General features: G+C 37.3%; 1 protein-coding gene across 1 annotated transcript; it reads right to left on the bottom strand.

Moving 5' to 3' along the window:
* Positions 1 to 514: 514 nt before the first annotated feature.
* LOC113041403 (serine/threonine-protein phosphatase 6 regulatory ankyrin repeat subunit C) lies at positions 515 to 22139 on the bottom strand. Its single transcript, XM_026199893.1, has 28 exons — positions 21953 to 22139; positions 21224 to 21307; positions 20942 to 21020; positions 20153 to 20223; positions 19828 to 20028; positions 18828 to 18915; positions 18545 to 18687; positions 17726 to 17938; positions 17507 to 17585; positions 17318 to 17432; positions 16437 to 16519; positions 16121 to 16238; positions 15853 to 15921; positions 15412 to 15552; positions 15252 to 15314; positions 14610 to 14721; positions 14437 to 14508; positions 14070 to 14271; positions 13895 to 13982; positions 12761 to 12878; positions 12462 to 12681; positions 12295 to 12382; positions 11374 to 11460; positions 11102 to 11247; positions 10903 to 10985; positions 10724 to 10806; positions 10431 to 10522; positions 515 to 9501 (listed from the first exon to the last, which is right to left on the bottom strand). Exons 1-28 carry the CDS (start codon positions 21977 to 21979, stop codon positions 9251 to 9253), a joined length of 3216 nt encoding a protein of 1071 aa, XP_026055678.1. The 5' UTR covers positions 21980 to 22139; the 3' UTR covers positions 515 to 9250.
* Positions 22140 to 22361: the final 222 nt, after the last annotated feature.

The raw sequence follows: 22361 nt of genomic DNA, 5'->3' as shown, positions 1-22361 counted from the left end.
AGAGGTCTTTAAATTGTTCCTAAAACATGGCTGTGTTCTGGGGATGATCAGACCTTTTCATCTTAAGCCCTTAAATTGTGGAATTCTCTCCCGGCTGACATCAGGGAAGCATAAAAAAAAAAAAAACTACTTTATTTTCATTTTACTTTTAACTGATTGTTATTTTGTATTTTTATGTATTACTTTGGATTGTTTTGCTTGCTTGTGTTGTAAAGTGCTTTGAGAAAATACTCTTTTAAAGGTGCTATACTAAATAATAGTTTTGTAAATTATTATTAAAACAACACATATAATTGCAAGAAAGTTAGGTTTGTCAGTGACAATTACCTTTTCCATTTTTTTTATTCTAGAAATAAACTAAAGGGAAAAGAAAAACACCAATTAAAATATTAGCAGGGCACGTATCAATCTGAACTACTGGCCAAATTTAGTCCTAAATTTAGTCTGTTTCAACATGGTAAACTTTTGTAGTGTTCAGAGCTAAAAAAGAGAGACACACCACAACAACTTATATGTAGCAATAGCATTTTATTTCAACATTACCAATTCTAAGCCACGATACTGAATGACAAGATCTACTGGCTGCAGCAGTTCATGAACCTGACTAACAAAAACATATGGGATTTTTTTTTGTCTTTAAAGTCAGAGACCAATTCATTTTTAATAAGCTTAAATTAAAAATGATTATGTTCTTTCTTACTTAAATACATGTACAGAGTTTAACATCTGTTAGTAACAAGTCACCATTCACAAGCTCATAGTATGAATTAACAAGGCAAAGTGCTTTCAGGATTGCATTGTCACATAAGGAAATGAATGGCTTGAGGTCTTTTTATGGGGTTGAAAGGGTGAGGGTTCGCCTTCCTCAGGTCAAGGAGGGGGTCACGTGACCGTCCTGACAGATTCAGGCAGAATCCACCGAATTCGCCCCGCTCCCCCAGGTCCAAAATGGATATGTACAGAGGTACAAAGTTGGCAGGGTGGCATATAGCTAATGCGGATTAGTCAGTGACCGGAGTAGTGTTTTTGGAAGGGCGTAAGGCTAGGGAACTCTACATACCCCATATTTTAGTACAGAATGAATGTGCATAACTCAAACCAACCAACCCCCTTTCAAACCCCCAACACCAGTAGAAAATTGAGTTGTTGCTTCAGTACCAAAGTCATACAACCATCCACGCATTCTACTGAACTCGACCATATACACGTACATACCATGAAGAGCTGTAAACTTGAGTTCAGAGCGCTCACAGTGAACATTTAGAAGTGAGAGAAAGTTAAAGAGACAAAAAAACGGAAGGAAAAATGAGCACTAATGTAAATGCCAGCTAGTATAGGCTGATATTTTTCCCTGTTTTGTCAAAATAAAGCAAAGAAGGAGCGGCAGAGGCAAGACACATATGACATCATTTGAAATATAATCGGGAAAAAGCTGGATTCAAAGAAAAAAAATCATAATACAGTCTGGCTTCACATTCCAGTGGTACTCTGTTGTGTATACACTTATGTGTATCACACAAATATCATGTTACACATAGACAGACACACAGTCAAGTACGCTAACTGTCATCTTATATCACCTATTGTTGGTTATAAGTTATATATCTGTTCATATACATATAGATTTCCATTTGTCATCAACAATTGGTGGAGTTTTCAATGCATCAAGCTGTAACACAGAGGTAGGATAATGCTACTTAAAAATGCCTCACGTTTCGCTAATTCTAAACCATTGTATCGGCGATGGGTCAGGCTTGAAGCAGAGCGGCAGGTGTTTTACGCAAGCAAGTGGTGATCTTATTGGTTGATACGGAATCAGTGTGATGTCATAGACCCTGCAATGGTCCCAGGCTTCTGCTGGTGATGGTATCTCCTACACGTTCAACTTAAAGACAGGATAAGAATATTTGCAGATATGTCGATGAGGTATACAGGGTTGATATGACCCCTGTTTGTCGCACTCACACACACACACACACACAACACATACACACTGGGTGCTGCCCTACACGATTGCCTGCTATGTTTCCATTGTCGAAACAGTTAGCGGAGAACGGCTTGGATTTCAATACTCAAGTATATAGTGCAGTTTTGTGTTTTGATTTTTTTTTTTAAGTCAGGGTCAGATTTTCTTCATGTCGTAATGCTTTTCAAAAACTTGGCATGTTCAAGCAGTGCTTGGAAGCAGTGACAGTAACCCTTTTTTAGCAGGAATCCATCTCGACAGATTGATTCTGCATTTCGGCAATGGAAACACAGCCACAGTGTAGTACTTTAGATTTTTTTTTTTTTTCATAACAGCAATCTTTTGGAAAGTCTTAAAGACGGCGGGTCCTAGTGAAACTGGATTCAAACACGGGATGCAGGAGATCCGCTCGATTAAAGCCAGTCGCTTCAAAATGGCCAAATCCTGCAAGCATCCAATTCACATTCAGTTTGAGTGAAATAAGGCTCTCTCAGCACTGAAATCTCTTATGTTGGATTCAGTTACAAGAAGAGGGTGTTAACCTAAGGTGCCACAGATTACATGGCCAGGCCAAAAGCAGCCAGAGCCAACAAATCTTTAGAAATATACAATTGTCTCTTGATACTTGTATTGCTTGTTCTTGAATGAAATCAAGTGGCCATCTCTACAGAGACATACATTGGTCCTATGTTGTGTGAAATACTAGATTACTTTATTCAGTGTGCTCCCTGTGATATGAAATACGAAAGCATTGATTGTTTGAAGCCAAAATGAAGGACCTTGTTGGTCATTCGGGTTTTCTGAAGATAATTATTTGACTTCTGGTATTGGTTGTCAACAGTACTTCTGTTTTATACAATGAAATTCAAAAAGGAATGTTTTTTTTTTATGACACAGGATTATTTTTTTAAAACTTCCAAAGACATTTAATGACAAATATTGGGATCTTGATGTCAGACAAAAAAAAAAAAAAAAAAGATCCGAAGATAAGCAACGAAACGTTCTTTGGTACCGCAAAACATATGGCCCAAAGTTCAAATGTTGTGTGGGGAGAAATAAAACCCTGCATACTTCCCTGCTGACAACAACGACATTCAAGGTACCATTTCCAAATAGAACCTTCAAATCTCTAATCCAAAAAAAGAACTGTAATTCTAGGCAATGCGCTTTGATTTTGGTATCAAATCAATTCATTAGTGGTAAATGAACAAGTCTAAACACCCACCAACACACACACACAAATGCTTAACATGCCACGAAAGCAGACACTGACTTTAAGTGGCACTGGAGAAGGTACATGGAAAACTGCACTCTTTGACCTATCAACCGATGAGCAAACAGAAATGCCATCTTTCCAGTAAGCAAGAAGTATTGATAAGGCTTTGACACCCATCACAGTTTCCACCAAGTCCATTGTACATTCCACAAGAAAGTGCCACTTATGGAGGCAAAGCAGGAAGGAGTTCAAATTTGTACATTCCAAAAAAATAAATAAGTGAAATAAAATACCCTGCTTAAAAAAATAAAAATAAAATTGATGTAAGAGGGCATTTTCCTCCATTAAGGATACTATGGCGCACAAAAAAAGTTATTGCACTTCAGTCCATTTCAGGTGGATACTTTGACGTCGATACAACATAGAGAAAAGGAGTCATGCCAACATTCTACAATACACTGGGTTACAATAAATCTCCAATGCATTACCACACAAAACGACACAGCACATCTACTTCACTAGAGTTCACACATTGTTAAACTAAACACGATTTTTCCATACAGAGTTTGAACAGGTCACTAGCTAGAACCGATCAAATGTTTTGCCGTTATGGTTTCATTCAGTTTACAAAAGTTAATTATTCATCTGCGGTGTCGTGACAAATTTTATCGCGAGTATTGATGGCTCAAAACGCAACCACATGGATGGTGGCTATTTTTTTTTTTCATTGTTGTTCATTCATAAGGCTCACTAAAGGTGTTAATGGAAGACCATACCCTGTGGCATGTACTTGATAACAAAAGGCACAATCCCACATACTCGTCACAAAGTGTAGTACTTTAAAGAGATGATGATGCTTACAGACTCCAAAGAAATAGCAGCATGCCACGCAAAGCAGTCATTTTCTCAACTGAAGCCAACAAGCATTTAAGCTCAGTGTTAGATTTACAGATGAACGTCTGAAGATCTGTGATTGGTCAATGAACTATGCAACTCTGCGAGATAAAAGGAAGTATTCCTGCATAGCTTTTTTTTAAATATGAAAATGTTTTTTAAAGGGATCCCTACGTGCCCTGTCAGATCAGCCATTCAGTCAGGCTCCGCTGGTCTTCTAACTAGCCTTATGAAAACTTGCTGCTGGCGAGAACAACAAAAAGCAGCTATTCGAGATTAGATCATTCGCTTGCAGTTTTACAATTTGAACTATTAGCGCTTACGGAGTAGAAACATGAAGTAACACTAAGCCAGGGTGAAGGACATCATCAAGTTCAAGAGCACCCCTTGAGAACGCCAATGTTTTCCAATTCAAGGCCTCGGAACGTGAACCTTAGGATTCCAGTTGAACGTAGCTAAAAACGTATGATGTACGTAAAATGCGTAGCTAAAAGCCCACCCAAATTTCATGTACCAGTATATATTTATAGCATGATAGATTTTTAGGACAGCTAGTTTATGAGGTAAGATTGCCACGTCAAGGCAATTCTGACCACACTTCTTGAGGAATTATGTACAGCACATCTTCTTGTGCTCTTGTTATTTACCTTGTTAGAAATATTTGCATTTATAACAGCACACAAGTATTCACTACCTAAATGTTTCAACTAAGACAGAAAAATGGGGAGAAAATGTATCTACTCGTTCTTGTATAAACTAATTTAGCATTGGATAATACATTCTAAGATGTATTCCCAGATCGTTTACCATTCAATACCCGTGTTCCCATACTGATTTTTTTCTGCAAATTGGTGTTTTTATAAATCAGTACTTTAAATGCTTCATCTAGGAGAACCTAAACCCAACATTAGCAGATTTTTGCTTAATGAGTAAAGTTGGTCAAACATTATCTGTTCCAGATAAATTTTACAGCTAAAGATTTGAAACATGTATAAAAAAAAAAAAATCCCTCTGTTCTAGTGCAAAAACTTCTAATAAATTCCATGAAAATTATTATTTTTAGGCCAGAAGCCATTATGGTACATCTTTCAGCAAAACAACCTATAGAACAGTGTGCTTCTTATGAATCTCATCGAAACGAGATCCCAGGTTAACGACAAAATCTCTCAAGTCCTGCGACTGCTGAACTATAACGTTTCCTCTTAAGGCAAAAAGTTGGGAGATAGACGTAGGTTAAATGAAACAGGTGTTTTGAGTATTGCCTTAAATGGATGTGTCTTCAAGTAGTAGGGACGTTGAGGTCCACTGAGGTAAAACAGACATTCTATCAGCCATTAATACCTTTGCAAGAAAAAAAAAGATACTGATACAAAAATGCGAGGATGGACATACAATAAGGACACTGAGTTAGCTACAATAAATTTGCTTTTCAACAGTATGGTTACAATTATTAGACTACTCTAGTCTCCAGCTGCCTGCATGTAATTGCAACCATTATAAATTAATCAACAGGAAATGAAAGCTGGCCCTTCATAGCAAAGTTATGTAAAAAAAAAACAAGCTCACAATTTCTGATCAAGAATAAAACATGAAAAGCTATGGAAATGTCAAATTTGCCCTTCGGTTTATAATGAAATTAAGGCATTTCATAATTCCATTGCTTAAAAATAAACCTCAAATTATCAATGGTAGGTGGGAGCGATCGATTTTTATGGAACATTTATAAAATATAATTTCTGAAGGAGCCATTGACTGAATGACTCAAATCCGGCTACTCAATTTATCTGGGCAAATGCTAAGTTATAGCTTAGCCATGAAATCTTTCAGATGGAGGTGATCTCCACCAAAGTATAGCTCAGTTACCAATATACTGGCATTTTTAGACCGTCTGTATGTGAACGTACTGGCATTTTTAATAAATAACGCACTAAGTGGATCTTCAAAAAATATATAATGGGCACAGTAGCTTATGTTAGCTTGGACTTTGTTGGGTTTTTTTTTTGGTAATGGTCTTGACGCACACTCAAAAACTGAACCCAAAGAACCATTCATTCAAATTTTTACAAACGTCTCAAAATGAGAAAGGAAATATAAAAGTTATGGCACTAAATGATTTAGGGAGGAAACCTCCCCTTATCAGTACTCTACCCTACAAAAAAAAAGTCTTGCCACTTTGTGACCGGTTCCCTTATTGTTCATACAAAGGACACCTAATGCACCAACTCAGCCTATTAAAAGTTCTGAAAGGGTTCAGTTCCAAAGTTCCTGTTGTCAAGCTAATTGTTTAATCGCTAACTACTGCATACAAGTTTTTCACCAACATCGAAGCAAGCTGCTACCATCATGGCATACATTTGACAAAACAATTAAAAGAATTAAGTGCAATGCCAATAAGACAATTAGAAATTGGAGGAAATTAAAACAAGTACGGCTTAGTTTGTTTTGGCTGGATAAGAATTATTTTCATTAATAAATTTAAAAGGATCCCCTCACAAAAAAAAATAAGCTCCAAGATACAATCGAAAGCAGCACTTTTTCTTGCACCAAAATGAAATGTTTAATTAATCACAGGCTCCACGGGCACTTGTTCTTCAAACTCAACTACATGTGGTACGATTAGCTAGACTAAATTTTTAAATATTTTTTTTACATTTTTTTCTTTTGTACAACTACAAGCAGTGAGTAAAGTTGGTCAAACATTAGCTGTTCCAAATAAATTGTACAGCTAAAGATTTGAAACAAATGGCAGTGCAAATTACTTCAAGCTCATCAACTTGCACTTCATTATCGTACCTTGTGCTGTCTACACACGCACTGATTCCCTCCACCAAACTGCAGCAAAAAGTTATTACATGATAAAGTCAAGCTCAATTACAGGTAAATAAGCTCCCAAGAGGGACTTCCTCTAAGTCATGTAACACACTCAAAACAATTTCCCAGGCAAAACGTTGTGATATAACTTGACGAATCCGATTTGCACACATGCAAATTTGTACTCTTGCAAGTAGAGGTCAGATATTTGCCCATTTACAGCTTGTGACAGAGGCAAAAGTGTATTTTATCATCCTTTGTTACTGAATAAGCAAGTGCTTTCTATCAGGTCTGCGTGGAGTGGAGAAACTGGTTAAAGCAGCCAAAATCTGTCATTACAAAGACGAAGAGGTCATTTCGTGAATCAGTATAAATATGCTCTCCACACAGCCTTTAAACATCTAACATAAGTTTCCTTTGTCTACACACTTTCATTCACCCATAAAATATCAGTTAATGTTACAATACTTCAAAGCTACTCTAAATCACTAAAATCCTGATATACTGTAATGAAAGCAATAGTATTGGTATAATTGAGAACAAGTCCACATTTCACACCTGAAAGCCTGCATGAATTCTTGAATTAAGAGATATAGATTTGTATAGCTCTTCCTAATTGAAAAAAAAAAAAAAATGTATGCTTTTGGGTGTTTATGAAAAATGAAATCTATGGCAAAATTAAAAGCCCTTTCAACTGATTGTCTCATTACTGACTGAGCATATATTGCCTGTTTGTGGTGAAAAAAACAAACAAAAAATATGTTTTAAACACTCATTCACAATGTTCTTATTTTGTGTGTTTAGGTGCAAAAAACCTAATGGAAGCACAATCTTAACTTTGTTAATTAATCTACCTTTGGCAATAAGGAAGCATTTTAAAAAGAGCAGGGGTGAATGCTAAGTACTTCAATTGAAAAGATAATGCCGTTTTGGATATCTATTGGTTTCTATTAAAATAGTAATTAGAAATTGCTCGACTTTGGTCATACCCACGACTGCTCCTCAACACCATAAACAAATGTAAAAAAGGTCCAGTCAGCGTATACACTCCCCAAAGTCTATAACAACCCAAGTGGGTTCTGATATATGAATCACACGTTCATCTATTCGGGTGATCAATTCATAACGGATTTTTAGTGAAACACTCGTTTCACTGGTCGAAGCACCATTTCGACGACTTTAAGGGAGCGCATATGGTGTGTTTAACTGGACCCTAGGTAGACAAAACTAAATTCAGTAGGCACTGTTAAAGCAACTCCACACTAAGCAGTAGATTTAATTGAAGAAATTTGATGAGGCCCAAAATGCAAATAAAATAAAACCAAAGGTCCCAAGGAGCAAGTACTGTGTAGGACGTTTGCATCTGTAATGATGTTTGTGCTTTCTATACTTTCTAAAATGTTGTTTAAACGGCCAAAATCATGACACTTTTAAATCCTCTTTCTTTTGCCCACCTATAAACAGTGATCTGGACTACCTAATACCTTCATTGTAATCATCCTAATATTAATTTTCAACCTCAAAAACCATCCAAACACTATCCCTTTTCTCTCTAACAAGTAAACACGCATTATATATCAGAGCCCTCTCTCTCAGGGGGTCATTGGTCTTTTGGCTTAAGGTAGTATGGTTTCCCTTCTGTCAATATGATTCTGTTGTTGTTTGTTTTTCCTGATCTGTGCTAAATCAGATTGCACCTCACATAAAAACCTTGAAACGTAATAATCAAGTATGGGATGAAAAACTTGGACTGTTGCGCAAAAGTGGATGTCACACATACACGTGCACGCACACACACACACACACACACACACACACAAGACCACTATCAAATACATGGTCCCGCAAATTCATGCAAACCTAGTGTAACCCGTTTAAATTGTTCCTCAGGGCAGGCTGTAAATTCCTATGCAAGGCCACAGCATCACGCAAATAGGAGGCATGATATGGAAACCCATCCACTATCACTGTAAGCATGGAGACACACAGCTGCATAATTCTAACGCGAACCAAGTCGAATCGATTGCAAATGGAGAAGAAATAAAGGACTGACTCGCCAGTGATGGATACTGGTTCGAATAAGATGGCTTAGGTTCAAATTTGAGACTTGTACTGAATGGACAGCATCTAAAATGGGAGTCAGGGGGTGGGCGGAAAATGAAAGCAGGGGAAAATAAATAGAAAATAAATAGCTAAATTCGTCCTCTCGTGTTCGCTCTCTACTGACATGTGAAGAAAAGCTTTGATACTGGCACAGGAGGGATGTGAGCCTGTAATTGCATATAGGTTTATCTAGGTGTGTAGAGAGGACCAAACCATGTGACCACGCATTCTTTTTTTTTCTTTTAGCGAGTAAGGACGCCTTACTCGGTCAAGCAGCCATCTAAGCCAATAGTAGCACCATGGTGATCTTTGCCGTAACCATGGCGAAGGCCTCCATTGGGCAGAGGGGGACAGGCGGCGGTGATGCCACAGTGCTTGAGCAGGTTGAGGCTGGGAGACGATGGTGAGGACGAGGAGGGTGTGGAGGAGGAAGGCTTCATGGTTGACAGAATGAGAGCTAGGCAGTCGGCAACAGCTTTATTGGATGCACAAGCCAGGGCTGGCGTGTGACCTGTGACGGGACAAAAACACAAAAGGCATCTTAGCCGAGGAGGAACTCATTTAAATGTAGCAGTTACATGATTAATGCAGCGGTTGTTCAAGGGAAAATACCCAAAAATGAATGAGTATCAATGGTGCATGCCTTTTTTTTTCTTTGCGCACAGAATGTGTTCTCACAGCTTCCTAAAATTACAGTTTTAATGACGTCCTTACTATGTTTCCGTGCCTTAACCATGGTAGAATCTTTGAGGTCATAAAAAAAATCTTAATTTCTTAAGGTCTTACAGGTTTGAAAAGACATGAAGGTGAGTAATTCATGAAAGAATATTCATTTGGGGTGGACTGTCCCTTTAAGATGGAGCACTGTGCAAATGTACCGTATTTTCCAGAAAGTCGTTTTTTTGTTAACATCTGAAATGTGCTGCGATTTATGTAATGTAATATCAGTTCTAACATGGCTAACTTGACATCAGCCTATTCATGAAAGCTAAAATGCAGTCAACCAAACCTAAAGTTACACTGTTCAAATTCTCATGTTTTTGTGATTTAAAATGCAATTCAACTTTTTTTTTCTCTCTCCACAGTGAAATTTTTACCTGCTCCAGTTTTCAATTCCCGGAAAAATACTTCCGTGTACATACATATATATTTATTATGTATAAATAAGCAAATCTGGCCCATCTACAATGGGTATAATTAACAGATTTGTCACGTTCAGAACAGTAAATGACTAGTATGCTAACTTCATCAGTATTAATATAGCATTTCTAATAACTATCCCATGGAAACAATTGCACAATATACTTTTTACCCCTAATAGTAGTCCTTGCAGAAAGTTCATGTTACCGTGAACAGACTCTTCCCAAAAATGCAAAACATGAATTTGTCTGTATTGTATTGCAAATTCACCTAGAAAGAGAGCAGCAAAGCCCATCTTACCTTCCTCATCCACTGCCAGCACTGTGGCTCCACGGTTCAGCAAGGCCTGAACCACGGTGGCCAAACCATTCCTGGCGGCAATGTGGAGGGGCCTGAAATATAAAGAATTTGTAGTTGAGAAGGATTTTAAAATGTTTGTCCACTTTATTCTGACTGAGCTACAAGCGTGTAGTTTCTGTGCCAGCCTGTGCTAGCCAGGATGCTCAAAAAAGAGAGCAATCTTATGATATTGCTACAGAGCCATGAATAATTACTTGCTTCTTGCATTTGCAAACTAGGACAAAGAAACTCACATCTGAAGCATACTGTTGGTTGCATTTATGAGGATAGGGTTGTGGATCTCCTTCAAGATCAGCATGGCACACATTTCATGAGCCTTCAAACACAAATACAGTTTGCAATATGCACAACATTTGAGTCATCTGATCAAGAGAAAATTAGTGTTAAGTTTAAACAGAGCGCAGTTTGTTACCTTGCTGCAGGCCAGGTGCAGGGCAGTGTTCTTGTTCACATCCAGGAGGGACAGGTCTGCTTTGGCTCTGTGCAGCAGCAGGGCTGCATACGGCAATAACAAAAAAATCTGAAATTACTAAACTCTCTATAAAGACATGAGACTTACAATGTCTGAGGGTCTTGGATTATTTAAAAATCACACATGGTGCAACTCTTACCCACAGCACCGCTTTGGCCATTGTCTGCAGCCACCATCAGTGCAGAACGCCCTGAGTGGTCTACGGCGTTGATGTCAGCTCCGTGCCGCAGAACCAGCTGCAGCCCAGCCACGTCCTCGGCAACTGCGGCCGCGTGAAGCGGGGTCCTGAGTACAAGACATCAGAACATAGTCATTTAGATATTTGAGAACTCGTAAAATGGTTTTAAATTTCACAGATTTTTTAATTATTAATATATGCTTAACTGTATGTTAATTACTACTTGCACCAACCTTCCTTTGGCATCCCTGATGTTTACCAGCGAATTACAAACACTGGATTCCAACAGCAGCTCTGCAGAACCACTATGGCCATTAATGCTGCAATGAGACGACAAGAACATGCAGCACGGCAATTAGGAAACATATACCATACATTATTTATTCAATAGATTTTATGTAAATATTCTTTGCATATCAAAAACTTAATTTATGGGTTTACGATGCAGAAAAGTTTCAATAGCTAGTTTTGGTTGCTGTAAAAATTTATTCCAACAAGTACACCAAAAAGTATGGGGTTGGTAAGATTTTTAAATGACTTTTAAAAAAGGTTCTTATGCTCACCAAGAATGCATTGCATTTATTTGATAACAATACTGTAAAAACAGAAATACTGTGAAATATTATTGCAATTTAGTTTTCTATTTTACTATATTTAAAAACGCTAATTCTCATGTTTAATGCTCAAGAAACATTTATCATCATCAATGTTGAAAACTGTTATGCTGCATAATATTTTCGTAATATTTTCAGGATTCTTTTGATACATAGGAAACTCAATTGCATTTAAAAAAAAAAAATTTTTTATTTTAATGCATCCTTACCATATACAATATTACCTGTTTTTTTTTTTTTTTAATCTTACGGTCCCCACGCTTTTGAATGGTTGTGTACACTGGGATGGAACCAATTTAAAATTAGGGAGGATTTTGTTTTTTACACCATTACAACTAATATTGATTTGTATTTCAAGTAATCTGGGCACAAACAGCAAAGATGATGAACACAAAAAAAGAGTGGATATTTACTAGACATGTCCATGAATTCTTGACATTTAATTAATTTGCCTGACCTTTTCAGTTCAGTTTCTACTGTCCCAAAATAAAAAAAAATAAAAAAGAAGGAATAACTAAAAAAGAAAAAGTCAATACTCACAGAGCACAGTGCAGTGGGGTGAAGGGGTTTCCCTCCTGGATACTACATGGTTTAAGTTCAAGTAAAACATCCAAACAGTCTTCATGACCTGTTTCACAAATAGCACAGGTCACCTATTTAGCTTATGACAGTTTTAGCAATGCTGCTCAAAAGGTCTGAGCTCTTACCGTGATAGGCTGCCCAGTGAGCGGGTGTGTAGCCGTGGCGGTCTGTGATTGGGTCGTGGGGATGGGAGTGGTCAGCAGCAGAAAGAAGATTGGAGAGAATGTCAGCATGGCCACAAGAGGCAGCCAGATGGACCGCGGTTCGCCCCTGACAATCTCTGCTGAGGACTGAGACACTGTGAGACAGCAGAGCGGTTATACAGTCCTCCCGACCCATCACCGCCTACAAAGAAAGACCAGGTTAGAAACCTCCCATTATGAGGCCTATAGCAAAAGCATTACTAAAGATTTCAGAATCTCACCCCTCTGTGTAAGGCTGTTCTTCCTCTCCTGTCTCTCATATCAGGGCAAGCTCCTCTCTCCAGCAGAAGATGCACACAGTCAGTGTGTCCCCCCAGCACTGCCAGCATTAGTGGAGTCCTTTTAAGAGAGAGAGAAACAGTGAGAATGATATCAACAACTGTGAGCTGAAAATTAACACCGTTATGATTATTTTTCAGCATTGTTTGGGCACATTTTAATAGCAATTACATAATTTGTATGAAGATCTCATCAAAAATGCAAGTGCTATGCATGACTTGTTTTATTTTGTTTATCTGAAACTGATTTTTTGTGTGTTTGAACTGTTATGTGAATTACACATTCTGACACTTAATTGTCATACCAATAAATATTTTTTTGTTTACATCTCTGAAATTTATATAAAGAAAAGTATTTATGTAAAAAGAAATAACACTGCACAGGTTGTGACATGAACAGCATTTACCTAAAATATTTATTAAATGCTAAAATGTCTCTTTTTGTTTCTGCGTATTTCAGTCTTGTCACAGATCATAATTGTTACTACTATTAGGAATAATATTAGTATATTTGCAAACAATAATTAATTTCACTACAGTATGGTCCAGTAACAAGCGCAAGACTTCATTGCACATGAAGACCTTGTGTGTTTAAATTCTTATAGTTTTATAACTATTTTAATATGATAACTATGTTAACATAAATCAATATAACTATAAATACATTATAAAAATGTAAATACAATGATTATAAATATAAAAAATTACAAATGAATACAACACTCTTAAAATGCTGTTTTTATTTTTATTTTTTACCAAATTGCTGTTAACGGTAGTTTATCTGTTAGTAACCAGCTGGGTTTTACCCAATCGCTTGGTTGAAATAACCCAACATGTATTCTGACTAATATATACCCAGCACTGGGTTGTCAAATAACCCAAGTTGGGTTGTTTTTAACCCAGCTTTTATCTTTTTAAGAGTGAAATTATTGTACATCATTTAATTAAATCAGATTATGCAAGATTCATTACCTGTCAAGTGTTACCTTGTTTACTTTAAATGAATGCTGCGAACATGAGCAAAATAATAAAAAGCACTGAAAAGATAAAGTAAAAGAGCCATTAGCTCATACATACTGTCCCTCTGCATCTGTAACATTAACCAGATCGGATCCCCTCTCGCTACAGAGCAGCATCCGCAGACATTCGGAGTGGCCGTTGGCAGCTGTCAACAAAAACACACAGCAACTTGTCAAAATCCTACAGAAAGATAAGATCCACAAGCCAATTTACACATAAGAGCTCTCTGTACCTGCAACATGAAGAGGGCCCCATTTGCTGCGCTGCTCTGCGAGCAGGCAAGATGCTGATTGGCAGAGCAGCAGCTCTACACAGCGTGCATGTCCTCTTTGAGAGGCCACATACAGCACAGAGCGCCCCACCGGGTCACAGGCATCCACAAACGCTCCAGACTCAATTAACACGGTCACACATTCCCAGTGACCCGACTCCACCTGACAGCAAAAGGAGAGTAGAAAAGTAATTTCTTTAAATATTATCTCATTATATATACACACACACATCTATTTTTGGTCCAACAGGGGTAGTTCTCAGCAGAATTACAGAATATCTGTTGATCTATAATCCTGCCGATTTTTGTCTTGACATTTTGTACGTACCGCCAAGTGTAGTGGGCTGACAGACCCGTTGCTCTCCTTGTCTACTAGCGTGTTGAAGCACATCTCCAAAAGCTACAGAATCAAAAACAAAACATAAAGCATGTATCAATGTTTTAATGTACGGAAATGTTAAAAATCACAGTGGACGATATTAAAGTGAAGATCAATCTCACCAGCTCCAGGTTTTGTTTGTTGCCATGGGCCGCAGCATAATGCACAGCACTGTATCCTTTAGTGTTGCACAGAGACGGATCAGCGCCATTATCCAACAAATGCTCCACACACCTGAAAGCATCAAAAGGCATGGGACTCAAAGACCGAAACTCAAAACAACTTTCCTCATAGTTACACTAACATTCAACAGTTTGGAGGATGTAAGATTTTTATGTTTTTAAAAGTCGTCTCTTATGATCACCGAGGCAGCATTTATTTAGTTAAAATAAAGTTAAACCAATAATTTGTATAAATGTGATTTAAAATAACTTTTTTCTATTTTAATACATTATAATTTATTACTTCAGAACAGAATCTTTTGTAACAATATATAGTATAGTTAAAGAATAATCCTTGCTAAATAAATAGTTTGTTTCAGAATTATTTTCTACAGTTTTTTTCTTAACTATTGTGCTAACCCCAGGGAGACATTTGAAACACTGCAGTACATTAATGATTCCACTCCAGATGGTCATGTTACTCACATGTAACAAGTTTAAAGCACATATAATGTAATTATTATTCAAATAATTGAAGTGGAAAACACACGCTGCTAAGATTAGGTACAGAACTTCATTTACAAACAAAAAAACTAAACTTACAGGAAGGATTCCTTCTCCCCATCCTCTTGGTTCTGATGGGTGCTGGCATGGGGTCGGTCCGTTCTGAGAAAGACACCAGAAATCAGTAATGCTGTGTACACCATGCACTATTATATGCAATAGATGCAAGGTGATGTGTGGGTGTGTGCGTGCATTTTACCTGCAGAACGCAGTTGATGCAGCTGAATAGTGTAGAGGAGTACAGCCAGAGCGGTCACGCTCGTTGACCTCTGCCCCCGCTCCTACCAGAACCACCACACACTGATACCTCCCGTTTGCAGCCGCATAGTGCAAAGGAGTCCTGGTGGAGACACACACATTTAAACCCTCAGCATAATGGCAAATCTCCACAAAAAAAATTGTCCTATATTAAAAAGTAGAAATTACACAGAATGCATTGAAACCAAAGACAATTTATTATGCAAGTAAAAGTTGATATAAAAAAAAACCCGTATATTTGAGTGTTGATTATTAAATGTGATAACATTTTTTGCAAAGCATCACTACTTGGCATAAGGAACATTTACATAATGCACACTTCAGATATGATCATGACAGAAATAGTGAGCATTCCATTATATCAAAGAAAAAAGATTTGTACCTTCCAAACTTGTCCTTCTTATTCATGTCAGCTCCACTGCTTAAGAGCAGGTTGAGACATTCAACATTCCTGATGAAGAGAATAAAGGATATGCATAAATACTTTAAACATGATTTTCAATTACATTCAGATGCTGGCTGTTGAGTCAGAATCAGCAAAACGACCTTGGTTGGCATTTGTGCGCATGAAACGCTGTTATATGGGACACTTGACAAAGTGGGCCAGTGGCTTTTTAAATAGCCCATTCTAAATAGAGCTGCAGTCTCACCCTCCAGAGGCAGCAGCGTGCAGACAGGTCCTCCCAAAGTTGTCTGGGGTGTTGATGTCAAATCCGGCCGAGAGCACGTGTTCTTTACTCATTGATAACACAATGCTGTAGAGCTGACCTGCAAAAGTCAATGCAGTGTTATTTAGAGGAAAACACTGTCACTTTGGCTGGCAGGAAATCGGTCATTAATCAGTTAATGGACCGCTTTTAGACTTCAGTCTAATGAAGCAGCATATACAATACAATCTAGGGACAAATCCATGTTCATTTGACCCTTGATGTAATTGGTCACTGTATAGGGAGAAATTGTACATACCTGAGGAAAGTAGCTTACGACAACAGTCAGAGGACCCGTAGAGCACAGCTAAGTGTAGAGGAAACATCCCATGAATCCCTTGTCTGTACAAAGAGGACAAATAAGCAAATGATTTCATTACACATGCCGCAAGCAGATAACATGCAAACTCAGGAGATTAGAATCAGTTTCCTTGTAAATGCAAATTCGTTTTGCATTTACAAGGAAGAGGGGTAGACTGTGCCATTTTTACCTAAACTGCCAGAAATACAAGAAATTAGATGCACATGAAACAAATACACCTAATTGAACAAGCAAGGAAATTCAGAATTTATGAATGTAGTGATGCAATCTTCATCATTTTGCAATGATTATTTTTTAGTTTTGCTCTTTCTTGCTATTTATTGAGACACACTTTAGCCCAGTGTTGATGTTATTAACTAAAACTAAATCATATGATAAAATGTGCAATTTTGTATGTACAATAAATCTAAAATATAAATAGTACATCAAAAACTGAAATTTATAAAAACTAAAATGTAGTCTTGGCAACTAACTGAAAAAATATAAGTACTCTCTAAAGATCACTAAACTTTTTGCAGAATTATTGAAAAAAAAAATAGCACATACAATTACTTGAACAAATTAAAATAAAATCAATTAAAGAAAACAAAATTGAATATACTAATACTTAATTTATAATACTAAAATAACACAGCTTCACCCTAACATACTATTTTGCATAGATGTAATTCATGAACATAAACCACAGAATTTGCTTAAGATTGTATGATAAAGATATTTTACAATATAACTATTGCATAATGACTTTACTCCACTCACTACAAAAAAACAAAAACAACAACACATAAACCAAGTCTCACTTAACAAACATGTTTTACCTGGCTGTGTCAGCACCGTTTGTCATTAAGGTGCTGATAAGCAGCTCGTGGCCGTACTTAGCAGCAACATGAAGAGGAGTATTGCCATATCTGTCCACACAATCTATCTCCCCACCTGAGGAGACAACAAGCGGGGGTTAAATACTACAAAAGGAATAGGAAATTGAGTGAAAAAGGAAAGTAACTAACCATTTTGAATGAGGATCTGAGAGCGAGTGAAACGTCCATGAATGGCTGCCATGTGCAAAGGGCTTTTCCCTTCTTTACTCTGTGGAAAATAAAATAAAGGAATGTCTTTGCTAAAGCTTAAAAACATTGAGAAAGGACACAAAAAGTCAAGTCAAATACATTTAGATCATCCAATCAGAGCAATGTATTAATAAACCATTCCCGTTTCCATATCCAGACCTGCATATTGACATCAGCACCGTTGTTGACCAGCAGCTCCAGGCAGAGAGCCCCGTTAGTGGACACGGCAGCCAGGTGCAGGGGTGTGTAGCCGCGGTGGTTGGGCTGGTTGACGTTGGCCCCACGGTTGACCAGCTCATTGGCTACGGCCTCCTGTCCCGTGTAGCAGGCCACATGGAGAGCAGTGTTTCCAAAGGCATTAGGCTCATCAATCTGAGAAACAGACCGCATAGAATAAAATATCCATAAAACAAGGATCAACATCTTTCTTTACCAGGAAATTAGACCAAAAATACTGATGACTCATGCTAGCCCAAAATCATGGGTCAAGGCTATGACGTTACTAATACTGATCCTCTTTTTTTTTTTTTTTAAATCAACATGTCATTCAAATACCTGCCCCAATAAAATTGCATTAAAATTATATGAAAACAATATTTCAAATATTCACATGAGGTAGGTTTCAGACCCAAATTGTCATCATTCAAGTATACCATATCCAGGAACATCCAATTCACTTATTGGACTAAAATGTGTTCTTTTACATTTTTTACATCTTTTACAATTCATGTGTTAAAATATCACTTTACATTGCAATCGTTTTTGAACCATGGCCAAGTGATGAATATCCGCTGAGAAACATTTATCTGGGTAAGAAAAGGTCATGTTATCCAAATGCATCACGTTTGAATACGGCTTCATATTTCTGATACCTTATCACATATTGCCAATATTTTTGGTCTATCAAAGACAAACAGTTAAAATGATTTAGGAACCAGACACTTAATCTTTGAAGAAAAAAGAAAAAGAGGCACTGACCTCGGCTCCATTGCGTAACAGGTACTTGACCACATCGACGTGGCCACTGGCAGCAGCAGCGTGGAGAGGGGTGTATCCTCGCTTATCCTTACAGCTCTTATCTGAGCCCTGAGACACCAGCAGCTTAACCACCTCCAGATGTCCTGAAAGAAAACAGTATTAGGTAAGTATTACTACTACTTCCAGGAATCACTACTAAGTAGCTAAAGGTGATGAAACCAATCAGTTGCTATTTAGCTTCAGAAAACCCCTACAACACTTCAGAAAGATAGCATATACTTACCAAGGTAAGCAGCCCAATGAATGGGCTGCCTGTCCTTCTTGTCACTGGCACTCAGATTGGCTCCCCTGTTCAGCAGCAATTTAACCATCTAGTTGGCAGCAAAAGCACAATCACGTTTTATACATTTATTAAAACCATCTGTGCATTAGAGGCACCCATGAGAACTTCAAAATAGCAGTGTCACATTTCTGACCTATACAGGCATGTAAAATCAAAGTGGCACTAAGAATGTTACAAGGACTGGTATTTCAGTACCAACCAAGTTCACTGCTTTTTTTTTTTTTTGTAAAAATATTTAAATGTTTTTTGTGCCATATTAAAGCACTTAAAGCAATATCAGCCTGGGATCACAAAAAAACTATGGATAACTATTTTATCTACAGTGTAGCCATATTTAATACACAAATAAATTATTCATATTCAATCCTGTGTAAATCTTGACAATTATATTTAAATGAATATTTATTTAAATTTAAATAAAGTTGAATATATTCCATATTAAAATATCAATATTAAATATCAATAATATTCCATATTAAAATATAATATTCAATATTATAAAGGTACATAATATAAAATACATTTTGTGACTGTGCACAAAATGTTATCTCAAATATTTCTAATATAAAATATATAAAAAAATAATAATATAAAATTTAAATGACTGTGGGCATTTTTCTTAAATATTTAAAATATAAAAAATACAAACATTAAATATTTAATTACTGTGACTGCACAAAATGTGTAATCGCACATATTTTATATTAGTTATAAAATAAAATACACCAATATTATATACTATTTCAATTATTATATTATATAATGTACTTGTGACAACTATACAAACAGTTCCAAATAAAGATTACAAAGGAAGTAGCTGTACTAACTCTAATGGCAATTTGCACTTTCACAATCTTGCGGAGAGCTAAAACAAAGATGCTGAGGGCCCACCCTGTCGTTTAATTCACCCGAGTGCATTAGAGGAGTAATTCCAGCCTACCTCCTGGAATCCACTCTGAGCAGCATGATGCAGGGGCGCTCTGCCCGTGCGGTCAGCCATATTCAGGCTGCTCACATGGGGCAGCAGGGCCTCCACGCAACGAGTGGCTCGGTTTGCCGCTGCAATGTGCAGTGGTGTCTGCCAGAACTTATCCCGCGCGGTAACATCAGCTCCCTTCCTTAGCAGCAACCCCACAGCCCTCTGGGTAAAAAAAAAAAAATGCATGAATCATATTAAATGGCTAAAAATGCTAAACAATGGCATGAGTAAGCTGTTACTCAGATTGAGCCTCCACTCAGGCATATAAATCACACAGGCTGCTTACCTCGTTTCTGGAAGCTGCTGCTCTGTGCAATGGTGTTAGCCACACATGGTCCTTTGCATTGACATTCGCACCTATACAGTTAGGTGTACCAAAAAAAGGAAGTATAACAGATTTAAAGAATGAAGTTAATAAATAACTAACCCTTAAGTAGTAAAGTAAAACAAGCCATTCTACATTGTGAATTAATTTGTGGCTAAAGGGCGTTGTTAGGCAAGTCACGCAGCAGAGCTTCTCATACCAAAATGCTTTTATATGACAGTTAATAAATAATAAAACCATTACGGACACTTTTTTTTAATTAAAACACTTTAATCTAAGCTGAAGCGTGTAATTTCTGTGCCATAAGTGTCAGCAAATTGTAAAAATAATGATTGTTTCCAAACAGGTCACATATTCACGCTCATGTTTGAGCCAAAATTGACATTTAATTCTACACTCATTTTTTTTTTTCCTAGCAGACATTCTACTGAGACCTTAGCATTGTAGTCACTACATATTTGCTTGCTTATCCTCTAAAACAAGGGATTTAAATTTGGTTCTTTAGATGTGCAGCGTCATAGACCAGCAGTGCTAAACCTTTAGTGGTCAGCCAAATAGATAGAAAATATTTATTTGGAGTTCTGCATAAATAAATAAATGGGTGTGACATGACATAAATCTGTCTATTTTATGCAGTTTAGCAAGGCTAGAATGCTGTATCGTCCAATCAGCTTTTGATGCCAGAACTAACTGTTTTATGAATAAAAACATCACTGCATATGGTGGCAGCAATGCTGTTTAAGGTCATACCAGCGTTGATGACAAGCTCCATTATATGAACGTCCCCGAGCCAGGCAGCAGCATGAAGAGGTGTACGGCGCTCTTGGTCCTGACACAAGAAAGTAGGAAGTAAAAAAAAAAAAAAAAAGTTAATAGATTTCTTATTTCCTTCCACACTGGCAAGTTTCATTAAAGGGCCCACACCGCCCATGTGTACAATCAGCCGGACAATCTGTCCATAATTATTACATCACATATGCAGATGAGACACATAATTCACACTCACACTAAAATACGCCATTTGGAACATACCAGTGCATTGACTTCATCTTTCTTGTGCAAAAATAACTTCACTTCATCCACATTTCGGTTAAATATGGCCTGGACCAGAGGCGGCTGGAGGAGGGGGAAAAAGGGTGGATGTTATGATAATGCTATGAAACATGACAACATATTTAAACCTTTTGTTTGAGCAACGTCTGATTACGGTGTAAAACATTAAGTGTCAATTGTGAGGCGCATAACTGTATGATTATAAATCAAATATCATGATCACGGAGTATCACAAGAAAGCTGCAACAAAACAACACACGCTGCAATGGTAGCTACGTAGATATTAAACCTTTGCATACAATATTGTTATAAAAAAGGGATTACTTAACAAAAGCCAGAGTGTTTGTTAAATAGATTAATAAACCTGTGCGTTTTTAAAACATAAACACACAATAGATGTTTTCCTATGCGACTGGCTGACACCCAGCTCATTAGGCTAGCAGGCTGGCTAACGTCTGGGCGTGATAAAAGGGTTATTTTTATTTTTTATCGCATCTTGGGTAGCTCTACCCTTAATATACAATAAAAACGTGACGTTTACATCTAAATGCATGAAAAAAACACAAGTTTTGATGCCAGAACTATAAGGGAAATGTCATAATCCATCGTCAGGGAGCAAGCTAACATATCGGGCTCTGCATACAAGCGCAGAGAGCGAACGACAGACTGCTAGGTTTTCGCTACTCTTGGGGTTTTAGTACTCCTCACCTGGTCTGAAATATTGTGTACCCCCATCTCCCTGCGTCAGTCGGGCCGAAAGTCCCTCATCAGTAAGGAATCGAGGCTGGGAAACCAAGACAACAATCTTGTGTTGCGATTATAGACGTGATGAGTGAGTCTTTAGCTGGTGAGGCAGTTGAAAATAGCGACACCAGCGTGATGGCCGCCTGCTTCAACAACTTTCACAATAAATGCCCGTGAACTAAACCTTGCGCTGCAAAAAGGGTTTATATATATATATATATATATATATATATATATATATATATATATATATATATATATATATATATATATATATATATATATATATATATATATATATATCCAGACATTTACGATATAATGCCTGTTAAAATAGCAGTGGAAATGCATGCATGCAATGCTGAGCATCAAA

The sequence above is a fragment of the Carassius auratus genome, chromosome 23 (genome assembly GCF_003368295.1).
Source record: "Carassius auratus strain Wakin chromosome 23, ASM336829v1, whole genome shotgun sequence".
In the NCBI taxonomy this organism is placed as follows: domain Eukaryota; kingdom Metazoa; phylum Chordata; class Actinopteri; order Cypriniformes; family Cyprinidae; genus Carassius; species Carassius auratus.
The sequence above is the reverse complement of the archived record's forward strand: the minus strand, read 5'-3'. Positions and strand labels throughout refer to the sequence as shown.